At 38.2% G+C, this 27,675-nt stretch overlaps 1 protein-coding gene across 5 annotated transcripts in view; it reads right to left on the bottom strand.

Annotated features, from left to right (window-relative positions):
* RBMS1 (RNA binding motif single stranded interacting protein 1) overlaps window positions 1–25,018 on the bottom strand; it is a 214,866-nt gene extending 189,848 nt beyond the window's left edge. For 2 of the 5 annotated variants that reach the window (XM_023217366.3, XM_023217365.3), the window contains exon 1: window positions 24,463–25,018. In XM_023217366.3, the coding sequence (XP_023073134.1) occupies window positions 24,463–24,537 (75 nt within the window). In that variant the 5' untranslated portion in view covers window positions 24,538–25,018. The remainder of the gene's footprint in view (window positions 1–24,462) is intronic. The other 3 variants (XM_023217371.2, XM_023217370.2, XM_023217369.3) reach the window with 2 other exon arrangements.
* Between the last annotated feature and the right edge of the window lie 2,657 nt (window positions 25,019–27,675).

Raw genomic sequence — 27,675 nt, forward strand, 5'->3', positions numbered from 1 at the left:
GACTGTTTTGCCAACATCGTTATGGCACAGTTACAAAATGGTTACACAGAGTAGGTTTTTTTACTGCCTAGCATTGAAAGTATATCTATGAAAAGTCGGCCTTAATATAAGTAAACTTATTTTCATTCCTTCAATTTCAACAAAAAAACATACAATCTATTTTCTGATTACTTTGATTAGCTTTCACTGAGACTAACAGTATTATGTACAGTATGTGGGACATGTAAATTTGATCATTTGGTTAAAATGTATAGATTAAGTAGATATGATTAACTTCTATTTGGGGCAGGAAAGTTTGAGGTAACTTCATCTTCAAGCCTTTTTAAAAATGTACAATGTAAGACATCATTAAAGTAATTTGTATCCATTAATTCAACTTTGAAAAGTGAACATATATTTTGGTCAAGAGAGATTCAAACTCTTGCATGAAAAGAAGTATCAGGGGTTAGCTAAATCATGGCTCACAGAAAATATTATTTGTTAGCATTAGTTTTGCCCTTACCCATGGACAGAGCAACCTGTGTTAGAATTATTATATATACATATGCTAAAACCCAGCCCCAGAGGACCCTTCAACAGTCTCTAATGCCATTTCTTGGGAAATATTCTGTTACCATCATCTAAAATAATACAGGTTTCTTCTCCAAAGACAGAGCCACTTGGATTCATGCCTTTGTACTTTTCTTGGAATACCCTCATCCCTGACTTGGGTCCTGGTAACTGTTTATAAAAAAACACAAAGAGAATCTTAAGGAACAAACTACATACAAATTAGATGTATCATAGGTGCCCTTTCAAATTCCACATGGTCTGGCTCATCTTTACACAGTAAATCATTCTTTCATGGCACTTGCAATCTCTTTTCTGAGCTTACCCTCGTTTTCAACCTTAACTCAAACCAGAATCCTGTTCTCTTTGCCAGAGACACAGGACAGGACCCAGAGCTTCTCGCCTGGGGCTGTTTCTCATCTCTTTGGTTCTTGTTACCACCCAGCCCTGACTCCAGGCTTCCCTGGAGTCTGCCCACACAAGGTGTCTGCAACTCGGGGCTGCAGGGCCTTGAGAGCTTCCAGCCATTCTCTAAACATGTTGTTTCTTTAGTGGGTTCTAGTTTCGTCTCAGTTGGCTAACACTCGGCAAGAATCACTATCCGACAGTTTCTAGTTTCCCATCTTGGTACCCAACTCTCCACAGACCCTTTTCTTCAGGGAGTCACTACCCTCAGCATTTCTATCCAGACCTTCTGTTTCCTCTCTGGACTTTATTGGTATCCTATAACTAACTCTCACACAAGCGTATCAACTCAGAAATGATTCCGGGGAAGTACCCAAAGAGTTGTCATGAGATAACATAGAATTACAGGGCACACTCATTCTGGAATGTAACTCTGAAAGAGGTTAACAGATTTCAAAAAACTGAAATAAAATAAAAAAGATGAAAAGTTGACCTCGTAGTGAATAGACACAACAATGAAAATCAGGGAGGGGCTAGAAATTTCTGAAAGGAGGAATGATAAAGAAGATTCTTAATAAAAAATGTTTGGCCTGCACTGGCAACGTCTGAAGCCTAATGCTGATAACTAGGATTTCATTGAGTATGGTACTCCAGAGCCAAGACAGTAAAACTGCACAGATACATTTTTAAACTCATGAGGTTGTTGTGCGGGTGTAGATGTAAAAGAAAAACAAATGCAAGCTGGTGTTCTGCTTGGAATAGCTCCACATCACACTTCCCAGTATTATTCTGTAAACCCAATTTATTTTTACTTCTTAGCATATGTTAATGATCTATAGTATAGAGTTTTTCGATTGTCAGTATAAAACAACATTATTTATTCTCACAGGGCATAGGTATTTTCCTGATTATATGAAAAAGTACAATATTTATAAATCAAATTTATTCTATTCTATTTATTCACATCAATTTGTTGTCCTCTTCCTTTTTCCTATTACTTACTCTAACATAAAATACATTCATACTTAACTATGTTTTATATTTTAACAATAGTGATTTGCATACATATAAATTTTCTAGAATAGTACCCATCACTTGGTAAATATTTAATAAATGTTACCTGTAATCATTATCATTACTATCATTGTTATTGTTGTTAATAACAATGTTCCTTATTATAATGAATTCTAATTATATCATAGTCTATACCTGCCAGGAAATTCCTACAGCTGTGCAGGATGGATGCTGCCTCATCCATAGAACTTTTTCTATCTTTTCTGGACAGAGAAGTTAGGTCTACTTCTCTAGTTTTTCTGCAGATCTCTCTCCTGATACCATCTGTGGCCCTCACCTTAGATTGTTAATGTCTGTTTACTATATTCTGTTTCCTCTATCAGACTGTACTGTACTCTCTCTCAGAGTGGGGGTATGTCCAACCTATGAATCCCCCGTATGCCTAGTTAAGAATATCTGTGCAATGAATGTTATTATGTAAGAAAATGTAACAGGAAACCAATATGGTGTAATTCTTGCCTTCAGTTCCAAGAATGGTCTCTCTCGGACCCATGTCTTTTTATTTCAACATTTTTATACAGTATTGGAAAGCATCTGTCCACAATGAACATCTCCAAATCTGCATATAACACCTTACCCTTTCATTGCACTGACATACTGAGCTGATGGGGATAAGCTGTGGGAAAAGTGGGTCAGAAAAGTGACAGATGATCTTCAATATCCATAAGCAAGACTTAGCCCACTAAACCATCAGTTCTAACTGGAGCCATTTGGGAGTCATTTTGGACAGTTCCTGAAAGGTAGGAGCCCAATATGAACCAAAACTCAAAAGGGCAATAAACGCTGGGCAGGGAAATAAAAATTATGTATTGGAAATAAAACAGAAAACATAATGCTTTTATGTACAAAATTCCAGTGTGTGTAAATTGGTCACTCTAGGAGGTTATAATGATTGCCCTTTGAAAACAATGAAATGGAGAACTACTGAAATGATTCAAGGAATACGGAAATTTCTATGTAAGTATATATATTAAAACTAGGAGTCTCTAATCTAGAAAAATATTAATTTAAAGGAGATATTTTTAAGTTTATAAAGTCATAACTAAATTTATTCATCAACTTATGGAAAAATTAGGAATAGAGGAAAATGTTTGAAATACATATTTTTGGGGAGAGAGAAGCCAGTAATACTTCACAGATACGTGTGAATCACGTTGCTGGGTTGTTTAAGGAATATTTGGGGCAACTGGTTGATCTCTCGCAACTCACAACTTGTACTCCAAAAACTCCCTCCCTCATTTCCAAAAGTAGAGACAAAATCATGTTTGAGAAATCCTTTGGTCTAACTCAAATATAACCTTTCATACATTCTGATTATAAGTAGAGGCCCACTAGGTATTACAAGAAGTGAGGAGAAGGATTTATACTATAAGAGAAAGTAAAGGACAAAAGGTTGTCTGTATTGAGGGCTCTAAACTACAGTTTCAGGCCAGGGTTAGAAGGAGGCAAACATTTCATTTCTCACTGAAAAATTACATTTTAGGAAATGTTTTGATATTTTGAGGTACGCTAGCACTCAATCATTCAAGTATCTTGCTGTAAATGTTCTATTTATCAGGCTGACAATCTTTTATTTATGTTTTTGCTAAATAACAGGTAAACTTGTATGAAGCAGTTAAATCCTCTCTCTAGAAACATGCTTAACAAATTCCCAAATTTCAGACAACAGACTAGAAAACAGAAGCAAAAACAGCTGGCGTTACTGGCTTCAGTGACCTAAATTGAAATCAAATCTTCCTCCCCATTTTGCGTCAGGCATTTTTGTGTCAGTTGACATAACTATATTTTATTTTGGTGTCGATGTAAACTATTTCTCAGAATTATAAAGCCAAACATTTCTGGGAAACAGGCAGACAAAGAAAACTTCAATAAAAACCTAATACCTAGATTAAAAAATATATATATTTGTATTTCTGAATGATAGAACTATAAATCAATCTCTTAAATATTTCTATTTTCCTAAAAAAAAAATTGCTTCAGTTGTGTGTCATTCCCTTTTACTGTTGCTATCGACACCGAACACCGAAGGATGAGGCTTTCTGGCCGAGCTGTAACTATGAAGTTAGCCTAACTAACTTTAACAAAATACGACGTGAACTTAAAAGTTAGCTTATGTTTTGTTTCATTTTAATCGATAATACTGTTGCCTCTTTGCACGTGCTATTTTTTGAAAAAGTCTGAAAGAGGAAATCAGTACGTGCATTTTGTATTAATTTCTAGTGTTATTTTCAAACAAATAAAATTCACTTTGTAATTAATTTAAATACAATCTCCCTTTTTCATGCAAGCTTAAATAAAAGTCCAAATAAGGTGAGTGCTCAAGCTCGGTTGCAAACAATAAAACTATTGCATTCTCTGACAGTCAAAGAAATAATTCTCATTCAGTGATCCTTTTATTATTGCTATCTTTAGTGTCCATGGGGCTTTATGTGAATAAAATAAAATAAAATCCCACATGTACTCAGATAGAATTCCAAATGAATGTTCTCTATTCCTGTTTATGTTAAGAGTTCCAAGAATGACTATCATGAGTACACATAATGGTGCTCTTTTAGCAGTGCTGACATAAAAGGGCCGCTCAACTATGTTGTTTAATTGTATATATTCCAGTGCTAGGCAACTCTCCAAACCTTATTGTAAACATTGTATAAGGTCTGTAAGTTCGGCAAAATAATGGAGCTCAGGCTTTTACAGTTAACGCTAAGTGACAGTTGACTTCTCTTTAGGATTGTATGTATTGTTTGCCTTGATTAGTGCAGATTGCTCTGTCACATAAAACAAGCTGGCATTTGGAAACTCCGCCTAATGTTACACTCGAAGGGTGTCACTTTTTCCCCACACACACTGACTTGGTGCAGTGTTCTGTTTCCAGGTCTACAGAAAAAAGTAATCTATTACAGATTCTCATGTTAAGGCTAGAAATAGAATAGGAATATTCAATCAACTGCTGTATTGAACATGTATTAGTACACTGGTATTACACAGTAACAGAGAGATTTTGTTAATTTCATGGAATTTGTCATTTAAAATTATTTTTGGCAAAATTCATATTTTTATATACACCTGAAGTAGACCCTAATTTCTGTGCTATGATTAAGGAGGAAGGAAAGGCAGAGAAACATAGGATAAAAGGTAGTACATTCCTACCCTTGAGTTTTATAAGAATGAGGCTCATTTACTGTTCAAAGGACATTGTTTATACATTCCAGACTTCCATCTTATAATTGCTCCAGGATTTGTAAAAAGGAAATCTCAGCAGGGCAGCAAAATTTATTCAAAGCAATAGCTGCACATAATTGGTATAAAATACCAGAACAGTCTGCTCTGAAAACTCTTTTTCTCAGCAACGCAGATTTCCACCCCCTCAACTCTCTTTCCATATGCAAATAAAGTTTGACTACCTCTCCTCTATTACTTGAGTCTTTTCTTTCTCTACTCAGATAATCTATTTTTTAAAGTTCCTATAAATATTTTCAATACCATTTATATGAAAAACTTTTTTGATGCCCATTTGGTTTTATTAGTGTTTACCTGGTTACTATGACAACAGGTAAGAAGAACCCCTGTCGTAGAGGAAAGCTAGTTTTATCTTTATATTGTCATAAAACATTATGAGTTAATTATGTGTTTTATCATACATAAAAGTTAAAAATTTCACTGCTGTGTTATTACCATCTCAAGAACTCAATTAAATGAACAAAAGAGCATAAGTTTGAGTCCAGATATTATTCAAATTTGAAAAATACATTAAAAAAAGGTGAGTCACAAAGTGTGGCCTATCCCATACATCACAACCACAAGCTAGAGTGTTAGCTGGACTTCTGACAAAATTTATTCAGAGGTGAAATAAAAGTAGCAAAATAACAGCATCTTCCTGCTTAAAGGGATATGTTCATTCTAAAAGTTATTTCCAACAAGTTCTTTCTTTGTGTGTGTTGATGAACAAGCTTACAATAGCTTTGCTAATTTAATACCACTTTAAAATGTCACTTGATAGGATTTGGGCAGACGTTTCTTTACTGATATGACTGCCAGCTCATGGGATTTTGCTGTTGTTCTTTTTGAAAGAGAAAAACATCTCCGTGAATCTAGAAATACCACCCCTCAATAGGAAGGATTAAAAAACATTCTTCAGTGGTAATGGTTGCCTAATAATGTGAATGTACTCAGTGCCACTGAATTGTACACAAAAAATGGTTAAAATGACAAATTTAACATTATTTACCACAATAAACAAAACAAAACTTCTTGAATACGTATGTACAGGAAGAGTCATTTCAAACATTTGTCATAATCAAACTTAGAGCTTGTTCCTTTTAAAATGCAAAATCTCAGATATAATTCTTACAACCTATTAAAGACAGATTAAATAAAGCATAATGTGGAAAAGGTGGGCAAAAAGTAGGCTTGAGTGGTGTAAGAATAACCAGAAAACAAGTATCCATGAACTCAATGTCCCGCAAAGTATTTTCAGTTGCCTTGCAGGTAATATGTCGTATTTATGATGTGATAATGTTTCACATCCTTGTTGAATAATTATGAGATCAAGTGATTGTGTTTTTTCAGGTTGTAGACTTAAGATAATGCAGATTTCTGAAGACAGCCTAAAAATTTCCACTAATAACTAATTTTCTTAGAAAGTTTCCACTATTGATTAGCAATAGACTTGTAAAAATGCTATGGTAGGCACTCACTAAATACTGCTTATCTAATTCATTTGAGTAATCACAGCAGATTTTTAAGAAGGCAATGGGTAGCCATGTTAACTGAAAGAATTGAAACTATCCATTAAGAAAAGTAGTAAGCAGCCATTCCTTTATTCAACAAAATTTCCTGATTCCCACACTTCATTCACCTCTCCACCTTCTCCCCTCTATCCTGTGCCCTGGGGGCCGATCACATGCCCTGCATCACTGGTATCCTCCTCTCTCGGGCTTCCTATTGGTTCTAATTGGAGGTACTGGCAGATCTAAGGGTAGGAGGAAAGTGATAGATATCTGGTCAACATGGGCTTGGTCCTCAGCTGAAGGTCATCACCTCTTTCAGGGAGCCCCCTGCACTGGGCTTCCTCTCCAGGTTCTGGTAACTGCTCCCACACTTTGCTCGTTCAGACTTTCAGTAGTAAAAGCACTCATCTTTTGCTGGCCTTGGAACATGTCATTGTCTCCTTTTGGTTTTCCTAAGACCTGCCAACACATCTGTAAACATTCCTTAAATACCAAGTTTCTGTATGTATGTCATGCATTTCCTATCAGAATCCTAAGTAATGTAATCACATATTCTTGTCAGACACAGTTCTAGGTCCTTAGAAACCTTCAGCAAATCCTAAGAAATATTGTTTTTAGATATGTAGCCATTTATTTTGCTTTTAAAAATTTAATTGCTTTTCAATTAGTAATGCCCCATCCATATGCTATTTTTAAAATTATACTAATAGAGTAGAATGGGCTCCCCCAATGTCCTTCTTTTTTTCTTTTTCTTTTTTTTCTGAAAAGGGGTCTCACTCCATCACCCAGGCTGGAGTGCAGCTGTGTGGTCTTGGCTCACTGCAACCTTCGCCTCCCCAACTCAATCAATTCTCCCACCTCAGCCTCTCATGTAGCTGCAACTACAGGCACGAGCCACCACATCCAGTTAATTTTAGTATTTTTTTGTAGAGATGGGGTTTTGCCATGTTGCACAGGCTGGTCTCAAACTCCTGGACTCAAGTGATCCACCCACCTCGGCCTCCCAAAGTGCCAGGATTACAGGCATGAGCCACTGCACCTGTCCACCACCTCCCTTTTCTATACACATTATATTCATTATATTTAAGATAGTCATTGACTATTTGGTTTTTGCATTTTATGAAGTGTTTATGTGACAACGACAAACTAGCTTAGTTGTGATCGCCTTTGGAGACACTATGAGCAAGTCTCATAGTAAAGCTTGAGATTGAGAACATTACTTAGGTAATTCAGACTAAAATCTCATTTTTATCCTAATCACGTATGTATTTGAAGCAGAAGCATTTCATCACTAAAGAATTCTGTCTGTCTCTCATATTCCTCTTTATCATGTTGGTAAACAAAAAATAGAGATTTAATTCAATAAATACCAAGTACCTACCAAGTGCAAAACATTGTAATAGGCACAAAACTGAACAAAATATACTTCTTGTCTTTAAGGATCTTACATTCTTGTAAAGGAAGCCTGCATGTACACAAATTACTGTTTATAAAGTACGATAGAAAACTATTTCTAAATACACATGTAATCTCATGCTATGCCTTTTCTTTCCTGATACTTTGTGACTTTCTCAGTCTTTTTCCCCCAGTATTAAATGTTATACAGTATGGTCTAAATGAAATGTCACTTAGTGAAAGTTAAAATATAAGAAGAAACAAAAATCAAATTAGTAAGCAGTCTACATTTCTCAAGCATCCAAAGAATGAAACTTTACAGGCGGCCTAAGAGTGAGCACACAACCAACACAGAATTGCATATATCTAGCAGGGCGTGGTGGTGCATGCCTGTGGTCTCAGCTACTTCGGAGGCTGATACAGGAGGATCACTTGAGCCCAGGAGGTTGAGGTTGCAATGAGCCATGTTTGCACCACTGCATTCCAGCCTGGGTGACAGAGAGAGACTCCGTCTCAAAATAATAATAATAATAATAATAATTAATTAATTAAAATAATTTTATATACTTGCTTCAGTTTGCCTGCATTTTTTTTCCCCCTAAGGAACAGAATCTCATTCTGTCACCCAGGCTTCAGTGCAGTAGCACAATCCTAGCTCACTACCCTTAAACTCCTGGGCTCAATGGATCGTCCTGCTCTAGCCTCTAAGTAGCTGTGACTACAGGTGTATGCCACCACGCCTAGCTATTTTTTTTTAATTGCCTGCAGATTCTTAGATAATGTGGGTAAACTGTGCTAAAAGCTTCCTATTACGTTAAGAAAGTTTGATGAAAGGTGCTAACACTAGAAACTTTTATTTTAGGAAGTAAATTTGTATCAAAAAGAAAATTCCCTGTATTTCCAGGGATAATAATTCCTCATCTGCTTATTTTACCCTCACTTTCCTTTAGACTTTATATCTTTCTGATTGAATACATACATTTTTAACTCAGACAAATAATCCACATGACTTTTAAGGTGTTCATCATGCCCATCTTTTGCTGTTGAAAATTAAACAAGTAAAGGAAGTCCAAGTACAAAGCTACCGCTATGATTTTGGAGAGGTTTGAAACAATCTATTTACACATGAATATTATTAACATCAAAAAATGTTTTGGCTCAGCATGTTGTTTAAGATGATTCTCTCAGTTCCAACCAAGAGCGTCTTCTAGTCCTAGTGGGCCAACTGCTCTACCAAAAAGGCACTGCATGCTGTCTCCAAAGGCATGTCTCTCCCTATTCTTACAACACACTTCCTCACTGGAGACCTCCTTGACTATGACACTTGTCAAATAATAATGGTACACATAAAACTTAGGTTTTCTTACAGATAACACGATTTTAAATTGTCCATGGTCCTTTCCTTCTGTGTATCCCAACGCTTCAAGAATTCACCAGTTATGGTCACACACACTTACGGGAAGAAAATTTTTGAACCAACCAGGGCAAAGGACCCTTAAAACAGTGAGAAATAAACAAAAACAAACAAACAAAGCAGCTACAATTATGCCTTGCTTTTACTCAATCACACAATCCTAAGAAGTTGCATATAAATCAAATATAATAAAACAAACTCATCCTTTTCAAAAGACTTAAGAAATTGGACAAACCATTTATCCCAATACCTAATTAATCTTTAGTATGCCATGGTTCCTGATAGCTTAAGTTTAAATTACACTTTCTATCAAAGAGTTAGTGACCTGTAATCATCTTTGAAAATATGTAAATGAACTAAGGTGTCATTTTTAATGGTAAATCTTTTGTAAATTGTGGAAAAATCATTCTCTTTTATTTGCTCAATATATCCCAATTTCTCTTTTATTTGATTTCCCCAACGCATGGCACACAGCCAGTTGTGACATTTTCAGCTGGTGGACTTAATGAGTATATGATCCAAACAGCACGAGGGAAAAGCCGTGCCCAAAGCACAATGAGCTTGTTGATGCCACCTACCGTGCATTTTGTTTTTCCGAGGTTATCCACATAATTGACTAAAACAGAGCTCCTGAAGCCTAATTGTATGATGATTCCTGAAGGCTGTCCACCTGCCAAGTGTATTCAGATAGTTCAGGGAAAAAAAACAGAGACCAGTGTGGAGTGCTTGCATTAGGAAGGCAGTTCCCATCGGAGTGGTGAACGAAAGGGTTGGCTTCAACAGAGAGAGGTGGTGTTTAATCAGAGCCTCACTGGGTTGTTGTTGTTGTTGACCAAACTAATTACAACAGGTAGTGATGGCAGGATAGAGAAAGTTTAGCAAGAATGAAGTAGTTTGAGTCCAACCTGCCGATCTGGGAAAATTTCAGGCATACTGAAAAAGTGAAGAGGGTTATGGTCCCACAGCCATAACAGCAAAAATCTTTAGGAATGTGGCAAAGAAAGACTTCAGAAACACAACAAGGCCATGAATAGGCCAGGAGCCATGGAGTGTGAGCAGGGCGCAGCTATGGGCTACCCAGCTCATCTACAACAGGTTAGACACATGAGAGCAAGGCAGAATCAGCTCTGGATGCTGCTGTTCCACCAAACCAAGAGAAGCAGCTATGCTAGTTGTAGAAAGCACAAAAGTCTGGCTGGCCCTGACTGCCAGGTGACCTCAGACAGAGTGAACATCACTGATTCCTGTTCAGACACCAGCTGGTGCCACTGGCCCCATTTGCATCCCATCCAACCAGTGATCAGTTTCCTGGAGTGATGCTGAAGCTCCTGTGTGGTCTCCCTTCTCCCTTTTTCCTCTGCAGGCCATGGATTGATCAGTGCTGTGAGGTCATGCCCAGACCCTCCCCAGCTCTGGCTATTCAGCCACTTCCCCTCTCTCTGCCTCCCCAGAGCTCTACTTCTGTCTCTACACTTGGGTAGCCTTTCTCATCTGTAAAATGAGTGGCTTTGACCAGATGATCTTAAAGTTCATTCCCATTCTAACATTCTGTAATTCTTGGATGTTATAAATTCCCAGAATCATAAAATTTAGAATTTAAGGAATTTCAGAAGTCATCTATTCAACCTCCTACTCAACCTAGCCTAACCTAGCCAGAACTAATAAGCTTTGAAGGTTCTACGTAGTTGTTTTTGAAGAACTAATAAGCTTCGAAGGTCCTACTCAACCTAGGCTAACCTAGCCAGAACTAATAAGCTTTGAAGGTTCTATGTAGTTGTTTTTGGTTGGCTGAATATGGCAATAATCAAAGCTTAAAACTTTCAATATAAAGCATGAAATATATACACATATATAAAAGATTTTTGGAACATCTAAGAAAAGGTTTGAAGGAAATGAAGTCCATTGAGCAGCATGTTTTATTGCTTAGAAGTTAGTATCTCTGCAGCAATTCCCAATCTTTGCTTTCACAATATCAGGGGCATATTAAAAAATCATAAGAGATGTCAGAAAATCCTCCAAAAAAACTAATTTTCAATTTATTATTATGTTTATAAATATCTAAGGCAGGGTGATGGAGTGTCACAACAACATCAAATAAACAAAGCCATCAAATAAACAAAGAGAATAAAGAGTATAAAGGGGAAACACAGTTATATGTTGACATGCATTCAAGAAAAATCAAAAAGAACGTCATCTGTTCTTAAAGAGTAAAGTTTCAGTGGCAAGCTCTTTTTCAAAATTAATTTTGATCTGTGATAATAAACATACTCTCTCTTTTCAAAAGAATTATTTTCTTCATAGAACCTATGCCAACTATCATAATACAGATCTTGAAGAAATCTTTGGATGTATTTAAGAAACAAGTACTTAAAACAATAACTTTTCATTTGTTTTATTATTAATTACTTAAAGCGGTAAATTCATAAATAAATAAGAGATATACCATCCTTGAAGTCTGGAAGATTCATTAGTGTTAATATATCAATTCTCCCTAAATTGATGTACAGATTTAGTATGATTCCAATAAAAATCCTAGCAGATTTATTTGTACGGAAATTGATAAGCCAATGCTAAAATTTATAAGGAAATGCAAAGAACCTAGAATAGTTAAGAGCACTTTGGAGAACATGCACTTACTATATTGCTATAGTAATTAGTTTTGACACAAGGATACATATGAAACAGAGCAAGAATCCCCTGGGAGGCCGAGGTGATGGATCACTTGGGTCCGGGAGTTCGAGACCAGCCTGGCCAACACAGCAAAACTCCATTTCTACTAAAAACACAAAAAAATTACCCAGGCACAGTAGCGAACCCCTGTAATCTCAGCTACTCAAGAGGCTGAGGCATGAGAATTGCTTGAACCTGGGAGGCAGAGGTTGCAGTGAGCCTAGATCACACCACTGCACTCCAGCCTGGGCAACAGTGTGAGACTGCCTTAAAAAAAAAAAAAAAAAAAAAAAAAAGGCAAGAGTGCAGAAAAAGAACCACACAAACATGGTCACCTGGTTTACAACAAAGGCAACAATGAAATTCAAAGGAGGAAAATGTCTTTTCAATAAATGGGGCTGGATCAATAACATAGCCATACTGGGCCTGTTGAGGGGCAGGGAGGGGGGCGGTGGAACAAATAACAGTAACAAATCTTGATGCTATCCACACCAAACACAAACATTAATTGGAAATTGATTGCAGGCCTAAATGTGAAAGATAAAACACAGCTTCTAGTAGGAAATGTTAAAAAAAAAAACAAAAAAAACTTCACAATCTAAAAGTAAGCAAATTTCTTAAACAGACACAAAAAGCAATTATCATAAAAGATTGGTAAATTTTACTTCATTAAAATTAAGAACTTCTATTTATTAAAACTATCAATCAGAGTAAAAATGAAAACTGAAAATTAGGGGAAGATATTTTCACACATATGTCTGATGAAGGATTGTATCCAAAATATATTTAAAAACCTACAAACCAAGAAAAAAAGAACCCAATTTAAAAAGTGAACAAAAAGTTGAATTGCATGGTATGTAAATTATATCCCAATAAAGTTGTTTTTTTTTTTTTAAATGGCCAAATTTTGCAAAAGACTTCTCAAAAGAGGATACCTAATTGGCCAATGAATATATTTGTAAAAGTGCTCAACATCATTAATCATCAAGAAAATGCAAATTAAAACCACAATGAGATACCCACTCACCAGAAGGGCTAAAATTAAAAGACTGACAATATCAAGTTTTAGTGAGGACGCAAAGCAATTAGATTTCTCATGCTTTGCTGGCAGGAGAAAACTGGTAGTGTCTATCCAAGCTGAACATACACATATCCTATGACCTACAAATTCCTCTCTTAGGAGTAAGTGCATATGTTGAACACATGATATGAACAAGACAATTACAGTAATTTTATTCAAAATAGTCTTAAATTGAAATAATCCAAATGCCCATTAATAATAGAATGCATAAATAAATTTTGATACAATATATCCTGTAATGGAATACACATAGCATTAAAAAGAGAACCAATTGCACACATAACATCAATGATTCAAAACAAAATAATAATGAGCTAAGGAGGCCAGACAGAAAAAGATATATACAATATGGTTTCATCTTTATGATGTAAAAGAATGGATACAACCAACCAACAAAGATAGAAGTCACACTAGTAGTTACGTTTCGTGGGTACAACTAAGGATGCTGTCTGGTTCTGGAAATGCTATATCATCATCTGAGTGGTTATTACATGAGTATATCAACCTATAGATTTAAAATTTGTGCACTATAGAAGTTTTAAATAAACAAAATTATTCCACTGTGCGTTATGATGATGCACACTATGTTTTCATTACATATTGCACCTTTCAGGGCCTAATACCATGCCTGCACAGTAAGTAATTATTGAATTTAATTAAACTGACCAGGTAGTTCCATCTGTATCAAATTAACTAGATGATTTTTAGAATAATATGTCTGATTTGCTAATAGAAGAACTATAGCTGTGCACTTCCTGAAGACTCCTTTAAAATTCCCTGTGCATTCATTTATATTTAAGATATCTGGCTTCTTTTTCCCCAAAAAAGGGAGATAGGAGGATTTGCATACTGAAAAACAAACAAAAATGACCCATTTGCAGAATGTAACAAGATTCAAATCAAAGAAACAAAGGAAGAGGAAACAAAGAAAGGTGCTGTTGTGGTGCCCTAGAAAGCAGATGCTCATTAGGGCTCGGGCACAGATTACTATCACAATGTACTTATCTCAACATGCTATCGTCAGACCACACAGTCAAATCAAATTTTGAAGGCTCAAAGGATGTGTACTGAAGAACATCCTGTACTGCTGAAACATGAATTTGAATTTTGTGACAGAGATAGAGAGGTAGAAAAGAACACCAGATATCACCCACTGTCATTTTAAATCCTATTTGTAGGTTAAAAAACAATCTCTCTTAAAAAAAAAAAAAGGAAACAAAATCAAGGTTAAACACTTCTGCTGCTAAACCTACAGTCTGAGAAACTACTACCTAATAAGAAATACATCTGTTTTTAGGTTTTTGCCAATATAAAACACAACTTTTTGATTATTTTTTAAGGTAAAGAATAACTAGTATTCAAAAAGTAGAAAAAATGGTTGTATGTAATTTTAAATTTTGGTATGGGTTAAGAAAAAAATGTAAACAAACCGCTTGCTATTTGACTTTATCATATTTAAGTTTCAATCTCATTAGGAGTATACATTTACCATAAAAATACTTACTATTATGCTAATTATGTACTTTTGTTCAAAGTATTATATCATGTCTATGGTTCCATAACACATTTATACATTACCAAATACAATTTTATTTAAAATTTCCATATAAAATTGGATAAGGAATCAGAAAAGAAAACCCAAATCAGGGGCAATTGTCGTTAGCAAATTCTTAATCATAGTCTATAGCATTAAGAAGTAGTAAAGATTTTTTAGCCAAATTACGTCAGACCCACTTGGTCCCTGATTCCGGCAGATGGAGTGGGAGTAGCTTATACGATGGTCACACTGGTGCATCTACCACTATCACACACACCTGTTAGTGGACAGAAGTCAGTCCAGAGTGGCTTAACTCTAAGAGTACAACAAGAAAATTGGAGAGCAGGAGTGGAGGAGAAGAGAGAAAGTAAACACACTGTGAAACTGTTCAAACCCTTGCTGGATAGGGGTATGAACTTCACGCCACCCAACCCCACTCTGTAGGACACTGGCTTTTGTGCAGCTCTTCATCAGAGTCTGTTGAGCTACAACGCAGAAAAATACATGAAGCGATCTCTGGTCTGGTCTGATTCATCCTCCTAAGCATAGATTTGTTCAGTCTTTGTCTTCCTTCCAGGATAAGATTCTTCCCTCCCCCCCCCCCCCCCCCCACCCCCCCCCCCCCCGCCCCAAAGACGGTGTCTCATTATGTTGTCCAGGCTGGTCTGGAATTCTTGGCTTCAAGCAATCCTCCCCTATCGGCCTCCCAAAGCGATGGAATTATAGGCATAGCCACTGCTCCCCACCCTGGGTAAGACACTTAACCTGTGCTCCGCAGGCTGATTCTAGGTAAACATTTGAGGTTAATGAAAATGTACGCCATCGGCCGGGCGCGGTGGCTCACGCCTGTAATCCCAGCACTTTAGGAGGCCGAGGCGGGCAGATCACGAGGTCAGGAGATTGAGACCATCCTGGCCAACACGGTGAAACCCCGTCTCTACTAAAAATACAAAAAAGTAGCCGGGCGAGGTGGCGGGCGCCTGTAGTCCCAGCTACTCGGGAGCCTGAGGCAGGAGAATGGCGTAAACCCCGGAGGCGGAGCTTGCAGTGAGCCGAGATCCGGCCACAGCACTCCAGCCTGGGCAACAGAGCGAGACGCCGTCTCAAAAAAAAAAAAAAGTACGCCGTCATCGGATTCTAAAGGAGGTCTGAGGTCTGGCTGGGGTCTGGGGATTCCCTAAAGAGTTATGAAGCATCAACGAACCAAGAAAAGGTAAAAAGAGAAGTGGAAAAGATAGATAGAATTTTTACTTTGTCTTTTTGCTTCCTTCTGGTTACCAGCCTCAAGAGATGTTTGCTTGATTCAGGGCTAAAGGAGAGTAAAGAAAAGCTGTGAGGCTGTAGTAATCTAGTAGAGGTAAGTTCAGCATGATAAGCACTACTAGGAACTCTCGGCTCTTAAAAAGGAAAAGATTTTATTTTAATTAAGGGGAAAAGGGAACGAGTTTATCTCTGAGGCCAGCACAAGAAAACAGGTGAGTGGGTCTAGAAGTGAAGAGGGCTCTCAGGGGACCCCCAGAGGAAGCTCCAGCACAAACTCCCTGATCCCTGTGACTTCACAAGCTGACTTCACAAGCTGAAACCCCTCCCCTATCATAAAAGCTCAAAGCCTTGTTGAAAGATTGTAGAAAAAAAAAAAAAAAGAAAGAAAGATTGTAGAAGAACCCTGTCTTCCCACTCACCCAAAGAAAGCAAAGACGGGTTCCTGGAAATCTAACTCTGAAAACTCACCCCTCTCTCCAAGAAACATCTGATGTGGTGATTTGGTTCAATGGCAGTATTAGTAGAGAACTATATGTGAATTATAAAGTGGGTTACTTTTACAGACTCTCATAGGTTCGCTGGGGACCATATCATTAAGTATAACTAGTTATTTATGAAATGAATTTGAAGTTTTAAATAATCAAATGACAAGCTAACTGTTTGGAATAAAATTGTTGGAAATGCAACTCACTTATAAGTTAAGGTATACCCAATTTTTGAACAAATCACACAGAGCATGAGGAAAACATCATCTAGTAGCCCATTCTCTGAGAGGTAATTCTTTCTGTGTTTATTGTTTTTTAAATAGAAGTATGCAAGTGATCATGTGGAATGAAACCTAAAAAGAGGCTGAGATTAGGCATCTTTTTAAAAGAATGTCGCTTTAGAAACAATGAAATTAATCAGAACTGTGCTTTGTAGGAGGCAAAGAGGGTCGTGGGAGTATTTCAGTTAGTGACTTGAAAATACATTTTTCTGGCAAATTTCTCTTTTTATAAATGTCTGCATTTGTCAAAAACCTGTTGGATGATGAAATGAAATTGTTGTTGAGAAGACAAAGGTAAAGTTGACGATATTACAAATTTCAATATAATTTACTTTTCCTAATGACTAAATATTTTATCTGAGACCTTATTATATAAACTGTGAAAATGTTCATTGTAATTCTACTGGTAAAGGAGGGTTTAGGGGTTCTCCAGTTCAAATATACTCCCAATTGCAACTCAAAACCATCACGTTTAAAAAGCATTTAGCAGGGGAAATAGTATAGCATTATTTGAGGATTATATAAATATAAGCTCGTAATACAAAATTCTGTTTTGGCAATTCAATTCCCTGTCCTCCACCCCCACCCCCCGGCCCAAGAAACTCAAGTTCGGAGCATGGCATCCAATTCTGCCATTCTAAGTATTCGGTTTTTCAACTTGTAGAAGAAACACCTCTAGCATTGTGTGAAATGGATCTGGGAAGATGATGCATTTTTCCTTCAGGACCAGTGAAAATATTTATGACATCTATGAAATGATCTCATTTCATTGCACAAAACCTTTCCCTGAAATCACTGTTTATCTGGGACCCAGCAGCCCAACTGCATAGCACATGTTGTTCAACGGGTAGCCTGAGGAATGGATTCCAGGGGCCACACTGAGGCCAAGTGGAGGACAACAGGACTCCTGAAGCACTTGGATCCAGTTGCAGCATGAATATTTTGAAAGAATTAAAGCTGGCTGATGACCAGATAAAGAGATATCCACTAAAGACCAGGAATAATTTTTTAACATTTTATTTTCTGAAGAAATGCTGGCCCACATTAGACACATTATCAATGTGTAGATTGCAGGCAAGCAATGATCTAATTAGTAGCATTACAAACCCCAAACTTATTTCCTCCCCTTTGCCGGAGCAAAGCTAATCAGTTAGGAGAAATAAACATCATTTCATATGGCTCAAAACAATCAAAGTTATACTTCTGTATAACCACTATGTCATCATTTAAGGACTACATTTCCAACCTGCCACACCTCTAACAGGTTGGCTTAACAGCACATTTGTAAGCATAAACTAGAAAAATAATAGGATGAAATAAATTAATTGAATATGAAACTTTGAGAAGGAGTTAACATAAAGTACAAAAATATTATACGTTTAAAATTCTAAGTACTCTTAAAAGAATTTATACAGCAGAAAAAATGCAAAACAATGCTGATAATCAAGTAAAAAATTCATTTATTCATTTCAAGCCCTATTCCTTTCTAAAATTCCCAGGTTTATTGTAGCTTTTATTAGCACTTTACATTTTCTGGCAAAAGACATGGCAAAGTGTTTAATCCTACATATATCTTAGTGCCTTCTCAGTCACTCAAACCCAGGACACCAGCTGGTGTGCTGCTTTCGTGGGTGTACTACTTTGTAAATATTCTGTGCTTATTTCTCGTATTGTGTCTATTCTGTCCTCCCTGCTAGCTTGTGAGGTGCTGGAGAGCAGGTACCAGATGTTCCACTCTCTAAATTTTCCCAATGTCAAGTGCAAAGAATGATGTACTGGGGTCACTCAGTAAATACAATTGATTGGCTAATATTTTAGTCCTTCATCATGAGCCTCAGCAATTTTACAACAAACTACCAGCTTAAAACTTTACCTATTCCAGAACACAGATATTACAGTGAATGTAGGAAATCACCCACTAACATTGATTTAGCACGTTTACAGTGCCAGATCTACATGCAAGTTAACTGTTCATATCAGCATCCAACCTCACTTTTAGAATCTAGGTTTTCATATTCAACATCCAACATATTCTCCATCTTCTAAAATGCATCCACTTAAGAATTAGTTAAGAGACAACATAGGGAGAGAATGGCAATGCTTAATTTTAGACATTTTTCTCCCCTAGGAGGTTCAGATGTTGATTTTTTCTCTCTCCTTTTGGTTTTTCTCTCATCATTTTGACATTCTTATTTTCCAGTGCTTGTTTGAAAAATTAAAATATTCACATAATTTCGTTAAGGAGACTAGATGCATTAAGGAATTAGATTATGGGAGATATATGTTCAGTTTGTGGTTGGCTTAGCTATTATCATCCTCTCTATACTCTTCTATTGACCTCATATCTACCAGACTAAGAAATGCTTTGCTTCTATTATCAAATTTGCATATGTACTCAAATTTGTATGTGTGTTCAACACACACTATTTGTTCTAAAATGACATTTTGCTCTGTATCACCTAACCAAACTACCTATGGTAGACCTCCAACATCCAAGTGCTGCCTCTTGTGAGGCACAGCTGAATTCCATCAGGTTTCACTATTTATTCGTTAAAATAAAACAGCAGAGGCCGGGCACGGTGGCTCACGCCTGCAATCCCAGCACTTTGGGAGGCTGCAGCAGGCAGATCACAAGGTCAGGAGTTGAAGACCAGCCTGGCCAACGTAGTGAAACCCCGTCTCTACTAAAAATGCAAAAATTAGTGAGGAATTGTGGTACCCGCCACTAGTCCCAGCTACTCGGGAGGCTGAGGCAGCAGAATCACTTGAACCCGGGAGGCAGAGGTTGTGGTGAACCGAGATCATGCCACTCCACTCTAGACTGGGCAATAGAGCAAGACTCTGTCTCAAAAATAAATAAATAAAATAAAACAGCAGAGAAAACAGAACATTTAAATTCATCCCACATAAAATCCCCAAGCTGACGTTCAACTTTTGAATATTTGGTTTGGTTTTATACCAAATGTTATGGTGCTGCATTTGAAGAACTGACATGTCATTACTACATTTCTTTAAAATAAGCTATTTTAGATTGCATAAACACTTCCACTCGAGAGTAACTTGACATACTCTTATTTCTATAATAATCTATTATTTCTATAATATTCCAATAAATAGGATAAAACTTCACTGTCCCAATTCAAAAGCTACATGCCAAAATGGTTTCAATAAACCATTAAAGCAAAATACAAAGTCAGAGCAACATATCAGTAAAAATTCTTTTCTTGAAAGTATATTACATGGAAATTCCCCATATCTGAATTAAAACTCAAAGCCAAGATTGCCAAAGATGTAAGGTATATGTAGTTATACTGATACTCAATGATTGAATACTTTCCTAGTTCACCTATCTTTTCCTTTTCCCTTCAAGGAACTTAAGATTTGGCTCCCAATATAAGGAAGAAAAAAAAAAAAAAGAAAAAGGTTGTATGGGAAATTCAAAAGAAATAGCTATTGGAAGAGAAGGGTGCTACACTGTTGCATTATAATGTATCTTCGTTATAACAGTTACATGTCCTTCAGCCTTCCAAAACCACTTCCAGATAGTCATACATAATACCCCACTCACTTAAGGAAATGAGGTTGATTCATCAGTGTAAAATACTACATTACCAAACTGACATATTTTAAGCAAACTCTATTTACCTCATAAATGTGGTTACATCTTATGACACAAAGCACACCATGTCTCAATATTATGCCTGTGTACTTCCACTTAATTAGACGCAACAGTTTTATGTATCAAATCAGGACTCCTAATTTCTGGAGAAACAGATTGACACAATCAATATTCATTTGGCTACAACTAAGTAAGAGTTAAGGAATTCAACCAAAAATGCATGCAAAAGTTCAATGCAGAAAAACTGCTTTGTTCTAGTAGCCTTTATTAATAGAATAAATTATATCATTCATTATTTTCGGATTCTGAAGCTAGGTTCAGATATATTCTGTGTCATAAACTTATGTAAAATTGGTGTAAAAACAAAATTATGTTTTGTTTTAGAAATAAATATATCTTTTGTGTAGACATTTATTTAGTGTGGAAAACAATACTTCATTATACACAAAAACTTAAAAAAATCAAGCTTTCCATATATTTTATAGAAATATATTCTTAGAACTATGTGAATAAAGATTACAACTGTATCAAATTGCTTTTAGTTGGTACAAAATATGTAGCTAACTAATCATGGAAAGAAAATTTTGTACTTCCCTTTCTTCAAAAGAAATAGAGTATTTCAATGCCCATAACTATTTACATTCATGCACTGGCAATAATGTATGTCATAGTATCTTTGAAATAAACCGACCATAACTCAAGGGTTGCTTTTACAATAAGTGAAATTAATGCAGCCACTGGTTGAAAATGTGTACATACAAATCTTTAAGTTAAAATATGTTAGATTATCAACATCTTTTTTCTGTGTAGCTAAAAGCTGGATATTAAATTTAATATAATACAGCATAGGTCATTTTAAAATTGAGAAAATTCTTTAGGACAACATGTGGTTATGTTTACAAAACTACATCAAACTACATTTCAGAATGAATGTGTCGGCTGGTAAAAAAGAACCTGCTGTGATAAGACCATCCTCACTGAGAAATACAAAAAAACCCAACAGCATGTGAAATCAGGTTACTTGAAATTTATGTAACTCTACACCAAAGTATTATGAATATTATACAGTCGCATTCATTTCCACTCATGTCCTGCTCTTCCATAGTACCCTCAAGTTTATTTTATGATTCATGGAGATATAGCACTTTTTCTAATGATTTTTTTTCTTTCTGTCAAAGCACAAAGCATGCCAATATGGTCATTTGCTCCAATATAGCCCAACAAATGGTATTTTTTGTAATTAATAAAATGTGGAAGTAACTACTATGTTTTTATGGGGAAAATTACAAAATAAATTTACAAAAATAGACTGGATCACTAAAACAAGAAGAATGGTTTGACATATATAACTTTTAAAAGTACAGTAACAGAACAAACTGTTGTTCCATTTTACCTGGTATTATCTAATCCTTCTGATTAAAAGAATCAGATTTGAGAAAATCACATCTATCTCTTGAGCACAAATTAGATATCACTTTTGAGATGGCCATGCCATTCTTCAGTGTTTGATATAGCTTCCAAACAGAAGTTTCAAAACAACTCTGCCTAGCAAACACATCACTGTACTTTCAACAGAGTGATGTTTTCTATCCCATATTTTAGGAAGGTTAAAGAACACACAGAGGCAAGAATCATGACAGACAGCAGATCCTAAGAGAGTTCATTAACTCTTTAGGAAGATTAGGCAACACTTGTTTTCAAACTAACTACAAACCAAAGTCTATTTTTTTTTTAAATGACTCAACACTACTACCATGCTACCAACAGATACATAAGGGAGAGGAAAAAAAAGGGCTAACTTTTCCGAACTCTGCTTACCTAAAATTTGCATCTAGTCACATGCCATTTTTAGAAGCTGTCCCCTTCTGAGATAATCAAAATACTTGTACAACAGGGAATTTAGACTTAATTACCAAACTGTAATACCATGTTATATAGGTCAAGTGAGTATGTATACCTTTCTCCAGAAACAAAGGAATTCGGAATAATAGGATTTCAGATTTAATTGTAGAAATAGCAAAATATGTTTTGAGAGTGTCATTTACCGCAACACAAATCAATATTAAATGCTTTATACAGGAAGCACACTTTCAGAAAATGGGCCGTAAAGCTTTCTGGGATCCGACCCTAATTACTAGAGCAGGCTCTTGCCGTTTGTCTCTCTCTTCAATTATTTACAGGGCAAAAAAGCCAAATGGCATTGCATTAGCTACATTAAATGGTATGGACTTGGTTTCTAACTTACTAATGGTATATAAAAATTACTAAGGTAAATGTGCCTGTAGAAACATGGCTTTTTGTCTTCTTCACCTGAGTGGGTATATTTATTATTCATATTGTTAAGTGTTGGATAAGCTGTCCTTTTAGCCACCCAATGCTGCATAATTTAAACAAGTGCATTAAATATATAAGACATCTAAAAGGCAGTGCATTGATTATGCCACAAAATTTCTTTGAACACCTTCCATGTAGCTCACAGAAAACTAGCATCTCCTGCAAGTTCCTGAAAACAAATACTGTGAAAACTACACAGAGATGAATAAGGGGTATCCTTGTTGCTACCATTTTGCTGCTTTCTGGTGACCCGAAGTGGAGTGGGAATTGGGTGAAGTGAAAATGAGGCCCTAGAGTGCTAGGACATTTCTGGTCTCGATACTGACAAGTGTCCTTTTTACGTAGACAAATACAGGGCTATGTCGTTAAGTACATGAAAACGTGGACCACACACATTCTAAGAAAGAAAAGGCTGAATCAGAGATTCTTTGTACCAGGCCGGAAATGCCCAACTACCAGCAAGCAGAGCGTGATTACAATCTCCCAAAGAAAGCTGGGATACTGCATCCATACCTGATACTTTTGTGATCTAGAAGGGCACCCGGAGTTGTGATAGATGTTAAGGCTGAAGAAGGCCGCTGCGTCCAACTTCCACCCTCCCAAATTCTGGCGGCTGCTTCCAAAGCCGTGAAATTTCCAATCTTCATGGCCCAAACAATTTTTTTTTTAATGAGTTCGGGAAGCATCAAATTCTTATTGTAAAAATAAGATAGGCCCACTAACAAAGTACCTAGGGTCCCTAGAAAGCCAGGCGCAATTTGTATGACTACATGTCATCAGCTGTTGTTACTCAGAGTGTGCCGAGGTCACTTTTTAAAAAGCAACATTGGAAATCGATCTGTGGCAAACATATAAGCTAGTTTTGTTTTTGTTTCTTTTTTAACCAAATACGAAGTCACTTCTTTCTCCGCACTGAAATCTGCCCATTGTCCCTCCTTTGCAAAACCTCTAGAGATTAGAAGGGACATCAATGAACGCGAGTGAACTTTGGCCACTTTTCTACCCAAAACACCAGCGTAAAAGTAGAAATCAGTAACCAGGTGAAGTGCCACACCGCACAAAGATCAGAGGCGAGGGGCGGGCGCGCAGGGCCAGAGGCGGGGAGGAAAACGTCCCGGCCCCGCCGCCCCTCCAGCCCCAGTCACCGCGCGCGCGGGAGGTGGAGGGGCGTCCCTGGGGGGCGGGAGGCTCCGCGTCACGGCGAGGGGAGCAAAGAGTTACAGCTTACAGGGCGAGGCCCTTGGAGGAAGGGTCGAAAAGCCGGGCCACCAGCGGATCCAGACGCGGACACCAGGCGACGGCGGCCGGCCAGCCAGGGCTTGGCGAGGGGCGCCGCTCAGCCCCGCGACCCTCCCCGCTGGCCGGGCCAGGAAGGGGCTGGTGGCTCTTTCCTGTCTAGTCTCTCCCCCCGCGGCTTTCTGTAACCCGATCCCCGTACTCCGCTCCCAGGGAAGCCGCCGCCCCGCGCGCCGCCCGGCTCTGCCCAGGCCAGCGCTATAGTTAGCAACCTTCCAGCAACTCCGCCCGGGGGCGGCGGGGGCTCGCTGCGCGCCCCTCCCCGGGCCCGACCCCGCGCGCACCCCCGGACCCCCTCCTCCTGCCGTCATCTCCCCCCGGTTCCCCTTTACCTTGGCTTGCAGATACTGGGGGTAATAGTAGGTGGCGTACTGAGGGTACATCTGCTGTTTCCACACTTTGCCCATGAAGCTGGAAGGGAGCCTGCCGTGCAGGGTCGCGGACACTTTGGGGTTTCCAAGTCTCTGGCTCTCCTGCCTCTCCCTTTCCGGCGGCGGCGGCGGCGGCGGCTGCTGCTGCCGCTGCTCCACCTCCCAGCCGGGACCAGACGTCCTCCTCCTCCTCCTCCTCTTCCTCCTCCTCCTCCTCCTCCTCCTCCTCCCCCCCCTCCCCCTCCTCCTCCTCCTCCTCCTCCTCCTCCTCCTCCCAGGCAGAAAGAAAGACACTGCAGAGCGCAGAGGGCACCCCGGACAGGGCGCTCCCAAGGAGTTTCCTCCCGGAGCCCGACTGCTCCGGGGCTGCCAAGGGCTGGCGCGCTGGCCGCGGTCCGCTCGGGGAAGCTGGCTGCGCGGGGCTGAGAGGTGATCAATACAAGTGGAAAGTGCGGCAGCGGCGGCTGCGCTCGGTGCCAGGCGGCATCTGGGGTGGGTGCGCCCGAATGGGAGAGAGGAGAGGGGCTGGCGTTCCGAGGCCGTGGGGGAAGGGCGGGCGGGGGCGGGGCCTGGGCGACGCCGAGCCCGGGACCCGCGGAGGTGAGGGCTGAGTTTTAACCACTCCTCACCTCCTAGGCTCGCAGTTGGACTGGCGGAAGCCCTGGGAGTCCAGATTGCTTTGTGTCGGGGGTGGGGAAATGGGAGTGGGAGTGAGGGTGGAGGGGGAATGGGGGGGACTCAGCTTAAGAACTGCAGGGCGGGCACCTCTTCTGCTTTCCCGAGTTTTTATCTTCGTAAGGGGGAGGGGAAATAAGGGAAAAGAGGAAATCTGATTAATCTCTCACTTCCCATCGCCCGGTAATTTTTTTTCACAAGGGAAGGAAAATGATTTAATGCCCAACAAAGCTGGAGTCCGGACACCTGGGTTCTGTTCCTCCCACCCACCACCCACCCCGGGCCACAACACTAATCTAGGTGACCTTGGGAGGGTTAGCGTCCTTCGGTTTGGTTTTCCCAGATGTGAGAGGTGAAATCATGCCCCTTGCACAAGGGGAGGCAAAGCACACACACACACGCACACACACACACCCCTCACAACAAATAGACGGATCCTTCTAAGGGGGGGATGCCGCAAAGAGGCAGAATGTTATTAGAGGACACAATATAGACATCAGCTTTTCTCTGCCTCTTTCTAATGCTGCCAGACAGTCTGTCAACTCCCACTCAGGAGCAAGGAAACTCCCTGAGTTTGGAATATTTTAAGGCCATTTTGAAAGTCACGCTGGCATATTGTTGCAGTGTGCTTCAGTGACATATAAAATCAATCTCTCTGCCTCTCTCCATCTCCTAATTGTCGCAGCTCTAGACAGCCCCAGACCAGCAGTGGTTCAGTTCACTACATAACTGGATATAATTTAATGGAGTTAATTGGTCCCCGAAGCTGCCTGCAGAAGACTTTTATATTTCCAGCTCAGAAAGAGAGCTAATACCAAAACGTACTTACGGATAGCATAGGTAAGCAAACATCCTCAAATTAGGGTTCCGGCACATCTAATAAAATATAATAAAAACTGTGTTTGTTATTAAATAGACCTTGATTACTTTGTCATTTTGGTTTTTGGAGAGTCTTTTGTTAATAGCATAAGGTAAATTAAACTCAACTGGAATGCATTATTTTGTTAAACAGTTATTTTTATATAACATTTTAAAACAGGTTTAGTAAGATACTTTAAAACAATGACAAAATAGAGACCTGAAGCCCTTATAATCGTTATATGGTTTAGACAAATTTCTAGATCATACATATTTGACAAAAAATAAATATAAGTATAGGTGAGAACATTTTGGGTCTGCCAGGAGGCAAATCATGTCCCTCTCATTTACCTATGTAAAATCCTATAAGGAAGCTAATATTTACTGTGTCTGCTATATTGTAGGCACTGTTGAGGTGCATGCAGACCTGAAAGGTGGAGTGGGTCACTGTCAGACTAGGGGAGCCTAAAATATTTCCCATATTTTTCAATGTGGGCCCCTTTAATGTTTTTAAACAGAGAACTGACATGAACTAAATTGTGCTTTAGGAAGACTAGGAATGATGGTTTGGAAGAGTGACAGAAGGAAGAGAAGTAAATCGAGAACAATCGCAGAAGTTCTAGGTTTGAGGTAATAAGGGAAACTACCAAACTTAGACTGTTCTACTTACTGTTTCTTTCTGGATGATGGAAATTCAGCCTGTTTTAGAGAACCCAAAAGCAGACTCACACTTATATAGACACTTGATTTATGACTGAGTTGGTATTATAGCGCATTGGAGAAAGAATGAACTTTTCAATAAATGATTCTGGGTCAATTGGCAATCATATGGAAAAACTGAAATAACAGCCCTGCCTCACACATACCAAGGGAAGAGGGGGGAAAATTGAGGTGAATCATGACCTGGATGTGAAAAACAAAAGTATAAAGCTGTTAGAAAACAATATAGAAGAATATCTTGTTGACCTTGAAATAAGAAAGATTGGTTAAACAAGGGGAACAACAGTGTAAGACTGACAGATTTGACTGTTAACGTTAAGAACATTGGTTCACTGCAGGATTTTATAAAGAGTGATAAAAGTCACAAAATACTTACTTGTAATACATATAGCACAAAAAGGTTAATATACAGAATGTATAAAGACTCAATAAGAAAAAGAGAACTTGTTAGAATATGAACAAAAGAATGAATGTGAATTTCACAGAAGCACAAATATCCAGAAAACACATAAAAAGATGCTCACGCTCATTATTAATAAGAGAAATGCAAATTAAAATAATAATACTATACCATTTCATATTCACCAAATTTGCAAAAATTAAGAACTCAAAATATTAAGAGTAGGTAAAAATGTGGAAGAGGGGGAAATCTGAAAACACTGCTTACTGGAGGAAGTATAAATTGGTCTAAACACCACTTCAAAAAACAATTTGGCATTCCTCAATTTCATTTGCATGTTTCCTACAACACAGTAACAGGTACATATCTTAAATAAATTATTTTATATGTATACCAGGAGAAATGTACAGGAATGTTCATAATATGCAGACAATAACTCAAATGTCTACCAACTGTAGAATGGATTAAAAAGGTTTTAGTATATGCACACATTGGAAGTCTTTGCAGAAACAGAAATTAAT

Source organism: Piliocolobus tephrosceles, chromosome 11 (assembly GCF_002776525.5).
Source record: "Piliocolobus tephrosceles isolate RC106 chromosome 11, ASM277652v3, whole genome shotgun sequence".
Lineage (NCBI taxonomy): Eukaryota > Metazoa > Chordata > Mammalia > Primates > Cercopithecidae > Piliocolobus > Piliocolobus tephrosceles.